Here is a 13,060-nt window from a genome sequence, read left to right as displayed (position 1 = left end):
TTGTCGCAGGCGGTAAAACCAAAATAATGAATTGTCGCGGGCGATAAAACCAAAATGGTGAATTGTCTCGGGCGACAAAACCAAAATAATGAATTGTCGCGGGCGATAAAACCGTAATAATGAATTGTCGCCGGCGATAAAACCAAAATAATGAATTGTCTCGGGCGACAAAACCAAAATAATGAATTATCGCGGGCGATAAAACCAAAATATTGAATTGTCACAGGCGATAAAACCAAAATATTGAATTGTCCCGGGCGACAAAACCAAAAAAAAAATTGTCGCGGGCGACAAAAACAAAATATAAAACCAAAATAATGAATTGTCGCGGGCGACAAAACACAAAAGAAGAATTGTCGCGGGCGACAAAACCAAAATAATGAATTGTCGTTACAAAAGCGCTGTCGGGCCGTAAACATCGAAAATTTAGCCCCATTCAATGGGGCGACATGTTTTTCGAGTCGTCATCCCGAAATCAACCCGCAGGCCGACTGTCACTTCGATTATCAGTTCAAGTATAAATGAACTAATTTATTGCCGCAGACTTCACATTCAGTCGCGGTCTTCAAACAGTGATTTTAACAATAGCCCATTTTCCTCATCAAATCATATTACCGATACACTGGAAATTTACTACTTTAGATTTTAAAAGCACTGTCGAGCCGTAAACATCGACGAATCGACGTGTGTTACTACATCGACGTTCCGGGGATGAGCTGCGAGTTTCTCCTCATCATGAGAATCAAATCGAGTACAAATTAATTTATTACTACCAGTGATTTGGCTGCGGGTTTCAAGGAGTTAGTTCAACAATACCTATTTTTCTTTACCGAATTAACCGTGTATTTACTAAGATAAATCTTTAGTGTACCGGGGAATCGTAGGCCTAAACTAAACAGGCCGAAGAGATATGGCGGAGAAAAGCTGTTATGTCGACGAGGTATCAAAATAAAAGAATATATTACTTTATTCGGCCGCGGGCTTCAACCATTTATCAATACTCTATTTTTCCTACAGTACATACCGATCATTGTCAAATGCACAAGGTATTTACTAAATACAAGTATATAACACACTCCTATCTGTATGCTGGACTCACACTTGACATTCGGAGTAAGCGTTCGCTGTGGAGGAAAGGAGATCGTTCGCTGTGTCGCTTGAAGTGTTTATCGAGTTTTACGCGACCTTAAGGCTTTAGTATGGTGGCTGATAAGATAAAAAAAACACGAATATGCAAATGAGGGCGACATTACAACAAAACGACAAAACTAAAATAACGCGAGAAAACAATGATTTTGATTTTGTCGCCCGCGACAATTCATTATTTTGGTTTTGTCACACGCGACAATTCAATATTTTGTTTTTATCGCCCGCGACAATTCATTATTTTGGTTTTGTCGCCCGCGAAAATTCAATATTTTGGTTTTATCGCCCACGACAATTCACTACTTTGGTTTTATCAAAATTCTATGATTTTGTAATCGATTGTGATAACAAAATATGCCTCGTTACCAATTTAATATGGAAATACTAAGTTATTCTACTATTCAACGCCCCCTGGTGACCAAAATAATGAATTGTTGTGGGCGATAAAACAAAAATAATGAATTGTCGCGGGCGATAAAACCAAAATAATGAATTATCGCGGGCGATAAAACCAAAATATTGAATTGTCGCAGGCGATAAAACAAAAATAATGAATTATCCCGGGCGACAAAACCAAAATATTGAATTGTCGCGGGCGACTAAACCAAAATATTGAATTGTCGCGGGCGACAAAACCAAAAAAAGAATTGTCGGGGCGACAAAACAAAAATAATGAATTGTCGCGGGCGATAAATCAAAATTAATGAATTGTCGCGGGCGATAAAACCAAAATAATGAATTGTCGCGGGCGACAAAACCAAAATGGTTAATTGTTGCGGGCGACAAAACCAAAAAGGTGAATTGTCGCGGGCGACAAAACCAAAATGGTGAATTGTCGCGGGCGACAAAACCAAAATAATGAATTGTCGCGGGCAATAAAACCGTAATAATGAATTGTCGCGGGCGATAAAACCAAAATAATGAATTGTCTCAGGCGACAAAACCAAAATAATGAATAATCGCGGGCGATAAAACAAAAATATTGAATTGTCGCGGGCGATAAAACCAAAAAAGAAAATTGTCGCGGGTGACAAAAACAAAATATAAAACCAAAATAATGAATTGTCGCGGGCGACAAAACCAATGTAATGAATTGTCGCGGGCGATAAAACCAAACTAATGAATTGTCGCGGGCGATAAAACCAAACTAATGAATTGTCGCGGGCGATAAAACAAAATAATGAATTGTCTCGGACGACAAAAACAAGATATTGAATCGTCGCGGGCGACAAAATCAAAATAATGAATTGTCGCGGGCGACAAAACCAAAATAATGAATTGATGCGGGCGATAAAACCAAAATAATGAATGGTCTCGGGAGACAAAACCAAAATAATGAATTGTCGCGGGCGATAAAACCAAAATAATGAATTATCGCGGGCGATAAAACCAAAATATTGAATTGTCGCGGGCGATAAAACCAAAATATTGAATTGTCGCGGGCGATAAAACCAAAATAATGAATTGTCGCGGGCGACAAACCCAAAATAATGAATTGTCGCGGAATGATGCAATCGTTGAAATAATACCTGAACAAATACTCAGTTTTTACGAAACCTGGAGTTTTTGTTTCAGAGAAATTTGAGTATCAGTATCCGATGCTATATACTAACGTTAACGTTAGTTATCATCGCTCCGTCATGCTAAGTTATACATTTCATGTCAACCAATATCTACAGGCAGCTGTACAGTGTGTACACACTATATCTGAATACGAGGCTGGAATAACAGGCTCACTTCACGTAGGTTCATGATGAGGAGAAACTCGCAGCTGATCCCCGGAACGACGATGTAGTAACACACGTCGATTCGTCGATGTTTACGGCTCGACAGTGCTTTTAAAATCTAATGTAGTCAATTTCCAGTGTATCGGTAATATGATTTGATGAGGAAAATGGGCTATTGTTAAAATCACTGTTTGAAGACCACGACTGAATGTGAAGTCTGCGGCAATAAATTAGTTCATTTATACTTGAATTGATAATCGAAGTGACAGTCGGCCTGCGGGTTGATTTCGGGATGACGACTCGAAAAACATGTCGCCCCATTGAATGGGGCTAAATTTTCGATGTTTACGGCCCGACAGCGCTTTTGTAACGATGATTCGTGAAAAAACACGCGGGCTATTTGTAGATCTCAGTGAGCTGAACGATATTATATGGATTGTATATGAAACAGCGGTAAGGTAACAAAGCCTATGTTCTTTTGGTAAAAATAGTGTGGAAGAAAATAATAATAATAATAATCACGCGGATATCAATAGGGTTTTCTGTGAAATAACAGAAAACCCTAATAATCACGCGGATATCAATAGGGTTTTCTGTGAAATAACAGAAAACCCTAATAATAAGAAACACGCGAATCTCAATAGGGTTTTCTGTGATGTAACAGAAAACCCTAATAATAAGAAACACGCGAATCTCAATAGGGTTTTCTGTGATGTAACAGAAAACCCTAAATATCAATTTTCGTAGAAGATCTATTAAAGGGATATTGATATTTTTACCACAACATATTCTAATGGTGCAATAAAAGTTGATAAATATTATAATCCTGAAATATCAAAAGTAGAAATAACAACTGAAGGAATTGCAAATAAAATATTTTGTCAAGGAATGAGAATGATAGATCAATGGCCAGAAATCAAAAAACATTTCATGAATGAAAAAAATAAATTATCTGAAGATTGTGATATAAATCAAATCGATTATTATACTGTTAATAAAGTTGCATTATGGTTAGATTTTAGAACAACTGAAGATAATTATTTTACATGGATCTGGTAAAAAATTACAAAATATAAAAGATGGAATACAATTATTCATGAAAAAGGAAAAAGGAGGTCGCAATTATAAAATGCATATTTTTATTATTTCCAATGCGCAATTAAATATAACTATTAAGTATTCAATATTGATAATAATCAGTAAATATTGATGATATATAAATGGGGAATAAAAAATCTAATACTAAAGAACAAACAAGATTTAAGAAATTTATGTTATAATCCTGTTTTGATGCTTATTCTTCTGTAAAAAATATTTGGCGACAAGTTAAACAAGATAAATTAGATAATCCCACAGAATTTAATTAAATACAAAGTTGTGAATAATTTTATATTAGAACGAACAACATATACAACACATAAAATAATTGTTCGAAAATATAAAACTCGTGTGGTAAGTTATGTAGATCAACAATGGCAGGGACATTTAATTGATTTGAAAAATCTTTAAAAAGATGATAATGATTATTGGTGGATATTGAATATAATTGATATTTTTAGTCGTTATGTATGGAGTTTCCCACTGTCCAGAAAATATGCTGGAAAAACATCAAAAGTTTAAAGAAAATTTCTTGCGAAAAAGAATTTGATGATTCATTAGTTCATAACCATGCATTTGGATTGCACATTCAAGTCAATAGCTATATTTTTCATAGCAAAAGATTTTTAATTCAATTCAATTTGAATCAGCTGATAATTTCTTATAATACCCCCGCAACGATATTTAGGGGTATACTAGAGTCAAATCCCGGCCTAAGGCGTCTGTCATCAGGCGTCCGTCGTCGTCCATGGACACAATATTGGCTGCAAAACCCCTCCCAAACTACTAACTCTCTTCTTGTAACTTTACACATATGTTTGGCTGGATATCAAGTTGTGCATGTGCGTCTTATCTTATAATTGGATCCAAGCTAGTGGACGGGTGGCCATATTTTTTTTCTTTGATGTTTAATACGTTTTTAAGATGATGTCAGATAAATTTCTAAATGAAACAGATTTGATAATGAAAATGTGTTGCAGATATGTAGTTAGTGGAATGCTAAGCCCCAGTGCAAAATTTCAAGGTCATGTGATATTCCATGTGGCTACCAGGGGTGCTCAATACATGAAAAATGACAACTTCAGATAACCTTGTATAAAAGAAACATACGGTGGGGATAAGGGCACGTAGATTTCCAACCCTATTGAATTGGAGGCTATGGACCATCAAATATGGCCACGAGGGAAGCCATCTTGAATTTCTAGTTTGCACAATACAGCCTATAATTCTTGATGGATTTTCATAGAATTTAGTGATCGGGTTTTGGCAGGTAAGATGTACACCCCTATCAAAAATTGTGGTCATCGGCCTTCAAATATTGATGCCCGAGCATCCATCTTGAATTTTCTTGTTACAACAATAATACAGCCTACAATTATTGATTAATTCTCATGAAACTCAGTGGGAGGGTTGGGGCAGATGAGATGGTGGCCATTTTGAATTATATTGTTAGCACAATAGAGCCTAAAATTCTAGATAGATATATATGAAATTTTTTTCAGGATTGAGGCAGGTAAGATGTTCACCACTATCGAAAATGGAGGCCATCCGATATGGACACCAGGGTAGCCATCTTGAATATCTTGTTATGCACGATATAGCCTGAAATATCTGATGGTTATCCATGAAACTTGATTGAGAGTTAAGAAAAGTTTATCTGTGCTCGACTTCAATTCTTACATAGTGGGGGACAGTATTGCGGGATACTTAAGGCCGCAAGGGGTTATTCTAGTTTCAATTGATTTAGTTAGCTTAAGCTATGCAAATCACTGAGACTGAATAAAAGAAATGAATTCATCTGATTTAATCCTGCGCTATTTAAAAACCATCATTGCACTGTGTAAATGACATTCAGTAGAATAGCTGTATTTTGTAAAAAAAAGATAAAACTATGACCTGGCCATAGTTGTCCCTGTGGCCATTCTCAATATTGCAAACCAAATCTCTGTTCCGGAATTTTAAAAATACAGCCTATACAAACTTCGATATCGAGGTCCTAAATTTATGGTTAGAACAGTTTAACAAATGGATTAACCAGATGCTTAAAGCTTAGCTTGAAGTTTGAGTACCAGCCAGTTATTTTTTCAGAGTGACCTTTCATAATGCAATGGTTTATGACATTTTTCAGGATTCAAGCCAACCACAACGGAAAATACTGCAGGTAAGGCACTATTAGGCCCGCCATAGGCTGAAGCTATTGCTCAAGAAATGGAGTGAATATGGTTCCAATTACAATGCATCTGATCTGTCCAGGTGAATTATGCATTTAAATAGTATCTATCTGTGATCATTAGGAAGCAGATTTCTCAATAGAAACCTGGTTTCACGGGGTTTTCACAAAATCCTGAATGCAGAAAAAAAAGCAACCATAACCGAGGTCCTCTATATGATTTCCAGTATGTCTGTCAGACATGGTAGTATCTCTGAACCCATGGAGCAGTGAAGAGCTCCAACGGTTGAAACTGGTATTTCCCTATTATATCTGTCAGTTAACCAATTTGGACCGTCCTTTTTGTCAAGGATATGTGTCAGAGTGGAACATATTCATTTCTATGGTTTAGATTTCAGTTTAAGCCCTCCTTCATGCATGAATTAGCAAATTACTAAGTGCATTCTTTGAATTTTCAAATCTTTGAATGATAAGCTGGGAGGAGTTATCCAGTGGAACAGTGCATCACACACGGCACAGTTACAGTAACATGATACCTATATTCATAAAACTATATGAACAAAACAGTTGCAACTCACTGGTGCATGATTTTGGAGGTTAGAAATCGTTTTCCCTAGCAATTGTAACAAACTGAATTGTGTCAAAATTTCATCAAAATTGAAAAAAAAATTGCGTAAATTGAAAATACAAACTTTTTCGTTAAATCCTTTGTTACTGGACTGATTGTCATTAAAAAACATACAGAATCAGCATAACATAATTAAGATAAATACTGCGTCAAAAATTTTATCCAAGAAATATAAAAAGGTTTTCTTAATTCCTCAACTGTGATACTGTGTGAACTAGTGTCAACCAGATGTGTTCGTGTAAACATTATAAACAACTGACTGTGAGATGAGTCAGTGGTGGTATGTGGTCTACACTGAAAATCCCAAGTGCTATACCACCGTATTTTCGGTGCCTCTGAAAGTCGGCCTTTAAGCAGATATTAGCAGTTCTTTAGAACCCACGCTTGTGTCTGCTGCATTACATGCGAATTTAAATTACAATACAAGTTAATTTCCCGTGGAACCTTGAGTTTATGACTTATTCTTTGTACCTCAGAAAATTTGGTACATGGTCTGGGTTGTAGGCATGAATGACTATGATATGCTAATTAACCATTTGGATTACAAATTCTAGTGTTTTCAATATTATTCAACAAACATAAATAAATTCATGTATTCTATTTTATTCAGGAAAATATCAAATCTAATTCAATTCAATTTCAGTCTGCAAAAATATTCAATTCAATCTTAAGTTAGCATAAACTCTAAATATGAAAATGAAATCGTTGTGACTGATGGAAAAACAAATCGATCTTAAGCTTTTTTCCAATGTTTTTACAATAAAATATATGATTGAACTGTGTGAATTATATTTGAGAAGATATTTTGTCACATATTAGCCACAACTTGCATTGCATCATGAAAGCCACTTGGCCTCTTGTAGACTAACTGCCATGTTATACCCAAGGTTTACTGTAACGCTGCATAATATGAGACTGGTGGTACAATTGTTGAGTTATATATTAAATATCTTGCCTCATAACCCCAGTCTCATCATATGGTATCATCATACCAGCAGTGTAAAATGGTGATACTCAGTCCTTGGGGTATGTGACTTTGTTGTTTGTTCTTTTTCCGCCCGAAAAGCGCTTGTAAAGATTAATCTGCATGTTATCGTACACTGGCTTTGTCAAAATTATTAAGTTTGGCGAATTGACAGTCAAAATATTTGAAACAAATGGGTTGGAAAAATATAGATGTACTGGTATCTAAAAAATCTCACAATGGTAATTTGACTTGAAAAATAATATAGTTATAATGCTCAATTTTAGATTGATTGAAGGTAAATCCCAGAAGTATGTCTACATTCCTAATAGAATAAATTTAGTCATTGCATAATGAAACGTTTCATTTAAGCGTGCATGGTGTTGACTGAACCGTTGACGGCGGGGCGTTACCTCGGGTAACAGTGGGGTAATGTATACACCCCTGTACTATCTAACTGGCTTTGAATGAAGCTTATACTGCTTGTATGTATGCCTGATAGTCTTGGCAACCCCAGGCACCTGTTTTTGTTCGACTTCGCTGGTGGATGTAGAAACAAATTCGATGCAGGTCCCAACGGGCGATCGTTAACAGTGAATTGAGGTCAACTTGTATAAACAAAAGTCGAGCAAAATTGATTGCTTTATAAATAGACCTGATTGCTAGTGTGCTGTGCTATACACCAATCACTGGATATAATGGAAATATTTAGAGACAAATTGAAGCTGCGGATAGCCCGGGGGCATTCGTAGGTCAATCATAAGACATTTAGGGGGGCCCTAATGAACCCAGAATCTCAAGATCATCAGAAACCATCGGAAACATCCCATTTTAGCATAGGGAAGCGTATGAGACCGTCTAAAAGTCTGAGAACCGAATATTTTTTGAAAACTGCCAGTATCCAGCAGAAAGTTATAAATTTTAGCGAATGACCTTATACTTCCAATCATTTGACTATCACGAACATATGTCAGTAAAACAGGTAACATATTTTGTGTCTGTAAGGCCCTTAGATTTGATTTCTTTCAACAGATGTGTTATATAGTGTCTATTTTATTAACTTTAGATTATTTGTAAATCTTTACTCGATTTTTGGTCAAATAATCGAAAATATGTCTAAATGGAATCACATTGTCTGTCTCTTTTTGTATATACCCAGTTTTGTGAAATCAAAATTGACCCCTAGTTCTATATTTTGGGTGGTATCCATACTTTTTCATGTAATCTTTTAACGTGGCTTGATCTTTGAACTATACTTTCTTTGATGAATCCAAGAAATATACATAAATAGTAGCTTTTATGATTTTGAATCAAAGCAACATGTTATCTTATATTTTGGTTTCAATGTGGACATTTTGTTTCAATAGATCGATAGTTTTGAGTGTCTTTGAGAGGTTACATTTGCAAATTTACCCGATGCATGTACATCCGTACAAGCTCCATTCTAATTCCTTATTCAAAAGCAATTAAGTCTTCATGTTTTTAGACAGTCCTTTAGACTTGCAAAGGCTTTTCTTTTACCCTTTTGGTAATTGTAAATTCTTGGCGAAATTTTCAATAAGCATGTCCAAGGACTCCAAACAGATTGTTTTTTTAGGCCAGCCATAGCCTGGGGCCTATTACTGTACGCATCAGCAACCAGACCACAAACATACAACTCATGGAATTTCGCGATGTGTTACACAGTATATTTTGATTTGGGTTTAGGAGGAATATATTTATTAGCACTACAGAAAATATCATTGACAAATTTGCAAAGTCCGAGAAAATAGCTTTTTCTCAAAACGGATGGATGACCTTGATATGCTAATTAGCCGTGTGCTTAAACTGCAAATTCAATCAAATTTTGTTCTGGAAAAAATATCAAATGCAATTCAGTTTTACTTTTTTGAACAAATAGAACAATTCAATTTTTGTTTCATTGAGCAAATTTTTGACAATTCAATTTTATTCCGCATTCAAATCAGTAAGACCAAGGGAAATTATCTGAGGCATTTGTTCCTGCCAGCTCCAGTCGCTGTCTGTTCTGCTTTCATGACTTATCAAAATACGCTTGTATTGTGTACGGGAAGTTTATTTTGACAAATATTACCAACAGAATGCATCATTTGCCATTTTATGAAAAGCTGACAGGCAGGTCAGTGTCCCTTGGGGCTCTTGTTTGTAATTTGTTAAAAAACCTCTCATAAAATTGAGAAGGCAAATTGCAACTCTTAATTTTTTTTTTCTAGAATTCCGACCTGGCGAAGATGCAAACTATCCTGTGAAACCTTTAAGTGATGATGATAATGCCAATGCAGGAGCTGCATATGTAGCTGGGATGGATATTCCTTATCCTACTCAACCATTGGGCATAGGCACTCCTTATCCTGCGCAACCACCAAACATTGGTACTTCTTATCGTGAACAACCAACAGACATGACTACTCCATATCCCGCCCATCCAGGCAATGTGGGCGCTCTGTTTCCAGCTACAAGTGACATTGGGTTTGCTCCCGGATCTGGTACATTGTCATATACTAGTTCTCCACCATGTAAGTAAAGTTCTGGAAAATTCAGATTTACTCAAATACTCCTTTTACATAACCATTAACTGTCGCACCTATTTCTTGTTACTCAAATACTCCTTTTACATAACCATTAACTGTCGCACCTATTTCTTGTTTCTTAAGATGAGCTTGATAATACTTTCATTCCAGCTGTTGAATCAGCTTCATCACCACCACCTCCATATCCGGGTCCAAATCAAGATTACCCGGCTTATCCACGTAAGTAGTTATTTTGGTTGTTGTGATTCAGTAAGCTAATAAGCTCATTTTTCCTGGTTTTCCGTGGTTTTCTGCTTTCAGCTAACCAAATGAGCTACACAAATGCCTAATGCAGTTGTTGATTATAGTCTGCAGTTTGGAATGGAAAGGTGACATATCTGCTAACTATAACGATTGAAAGACCTAACCACAGCACTTTCTGTAGCTAATACTGGTGAGGCTCTATAGGTCGACTGCGTGTTTACTCCAGCAACCAACAGGCTATTTGTTATATTTTATGTCCATATATTTGTAAGGCAGAAATTTATTTTTCTTTGATGTTACAATGCTCTAGCTCAAACGCTATGCTCATGTTCTTGCTATAGATACACCTGAACTCCATGAAATCACGATGTCACCTGAATGCCAAAATAAGGATGTTTCTGAAATAAGTTTGAGACGCATTGATTGAAGAAAACTTTGATGATACGCGACATGACTTTCTGTCCACTCATGGTCCAAATAAATCGTAGTTGTCGGGGAAAGTACCAGTGATGAGCTTTAGCTTTTCCTCATGATTTAAATTTGATAGTTTATTATTTTGGTAATGATGATGCCTCATGCAATACCACAAAGTAATGTACAAGCTGTCAGTAACATCGTTAACTACCGAATTTGTCATCAGGACACATATATCCCATATCTCAGAATTGGTCGAGTTTTCTAAAAAAATGATATAATTCATACATGAATCGATAATCAAAATATTCACTTTTCATACGTTCGTCTGTCTGTCCTATAAAATAAATTAACTAGTCAGTAACCTGTCTCTGGTTTAGTTTCACGATTGGGTTTTTTGCCCAAACCATTGGTAGGCCTATATAAGCCCATCCGATTATGCAGCTTCACTACCAATTTACTGAGAAACTCAATGTAGGCCATTTAACAGTGGCTGCAATAATTTACTGAATGACGTTTTTTTTTTCTTTCTAACGTTTTTGACAATATTTAATTAAATTTGACGCAGCAATATTAGAACCGTTCAAAAATCAGCAATTCGCCATGGCAATCAAAGTTGCTTCCAATGCACCTGTAATACTCAGGGCTGACCACAACATTTTCAACGAAATTCTATATTATCGACAAAATAGTCATTGAAGCGCATACCGGGTTATAGACTCACTCACCAAATCCTTTCTGGGCTTAAAAATAATTTAATTCCATGCAATTAAATTCTTTATTGCTCCGTCGTGTAGCTATACGTTATTAGATCGTATACAATAAAGACATAAGGAGAGATAAAATAAAAGCTTAAACATTATGATAATTATATAGAAAACAACAGCAATTGAATAACACCAATAGGCCTCCATCCGTCCGTGTTATTGATGAATATGTACATCTATAACAAGGTCATCGTAAAGTAGTTTTTATGATGGCAGTCATTATCTCATAAGTTCACTGTTACAGTAAGCACCAGGGTGAAATCAGCAACTTGAATTTCAATTGCAATGGAATTTCACGATGCTTTACCAGCATATTTTAATTGACTTAACTGCACAACAAGTTTTTATGACAACACTGGTCATCTAGGTTATATCTCAAATGAATCTCACGAACTGATAATCGATAGGTAATGAAATAGGGATCAATCAACACTACCTGATGCCATATACAATATTGAATAGCATTACATAAAATTAACTTTACTGTTCAATAATATATACTGTAACTAGGCAATGTTAAATTCTCTTCGCATAGAATTGTCCAAAATAGGCCTTTTAAACTATTTATGATCTTAATTGTTATGTAAAGTCAGAAAATCTTGGTTAATGCATTTTATCACATCCAGGGGTGGGCTGGACCCCAAATAAGTGTCAAATCAAGGTCAAATTCCAGCGTAATATACTAATATACGTAGGATAATTATCCAAAATAAGAATGAAAATCGCAAACAATCAGACCCTACATGTTATTCATGGGAAACGTATTTACAAAGAAGATCCAACCATAAGCATTAAGATTTATTTATTGCACACATGAAATCAGTATATTAAAGAGTAAAATATAAGTTCTCAATCATTGTCTTTTATATTCGCGTTTCATGCGATAATCTTTGAAGCATTGAAGTAGATGCAAAGTTGGTTGGTCAACGCAGTCGTCACAGTAAAATCGTGTCTCGCGTCTGATGCAAGCTGCTCTGTTACTACATACGCGGTAGTCACATGGTCGCTTTTCACTATGTTCAAGCTTCAGGGGGGACCAAATGAGATCGCCCTGAGGATTTGGGTCTAGATCTCATCGAAATTCGAATTATTTCCACTTTCCTGATTGCGCTCGTCCAGATTCGAAGGACAAATGTGAAGGACCTTGTGGTACAGAAGTATAAATCAGTTCAATAATATCAAATCACAAAAAAATACTGAACACTGCTTTCCCATTTCACTGAACGGTTTGTTGCGACAGTCGAGATCTGAATCTGACCCATATTCAGAATGATTTAGAGTAGGCGATAGAATTCCTCACGATTCATCGATTTCTGTAATGGCGAATTACATTTTGGAATTCTCGCTGTGATTT

At 35.9% G+C, this 13,060-nt stretch overlaps 1 protein-coding gene across 2 annotated transcripts in view; it reads left to right on the top strand.

The window, feature by feature from the left end:
* LOC141907858 (uncharacterized) overlaps positions 1 to 12,536 on the top strand; it is a 115,521-nt gene extending 102,985 nt beyond the window's left edge. For both annotated transcript variants that reach the window (XM_074797614.1, XM_074797605.1), the window contains exons 5-9: positions 6,100 to 6,132; positions 9,965 to 10,267; positions 10,433 to 10,501; positions 10,583 to 10,715; positions 10,867 to 12,536. In XM_074797614.1, coding sequence (XP_074653715.1) covers positions 6,100 to 6,132; positions 9,965 to 10,267; positions 10,433 to 10,501; positions 10,583 to 10,611 — 434 coding nt within the window. In that variant the 3' untranslated portion in view covers positions 10,612 to 10,715; positions 10,867 to 12,536. The remainder of the gene's footprint in view (positions 1 to 6,099; positions 6,133 to 9,964; positions 10,268 to 10,432; positions 10,502 to 10,582; positions 10,716 to 10,866) is intronic.
* Positions 12,537 to 13,060: the final 524 nt, after the last annotated feature.

This window comes from Tubulanus polymorphus, chromosome 1 (genome assembly GCF_964204645.1).
Source record: "Tubulanus polymorphus chromosome 1, tnTubPoly1.2, whole genome shotgun sequence".
In the NCBI taxonomy this organism is placed as follows: domain Eukaryota; kingdom Metazoa; phylum Nemertea; class Palaeonemertea; order Tubulaniformes; family Tubulanidae; genus Tubulanus; species Tubulanus polymorphus.
This window is presented reverse-complemented; position numbering and strand designations above follow the sequence as displayed.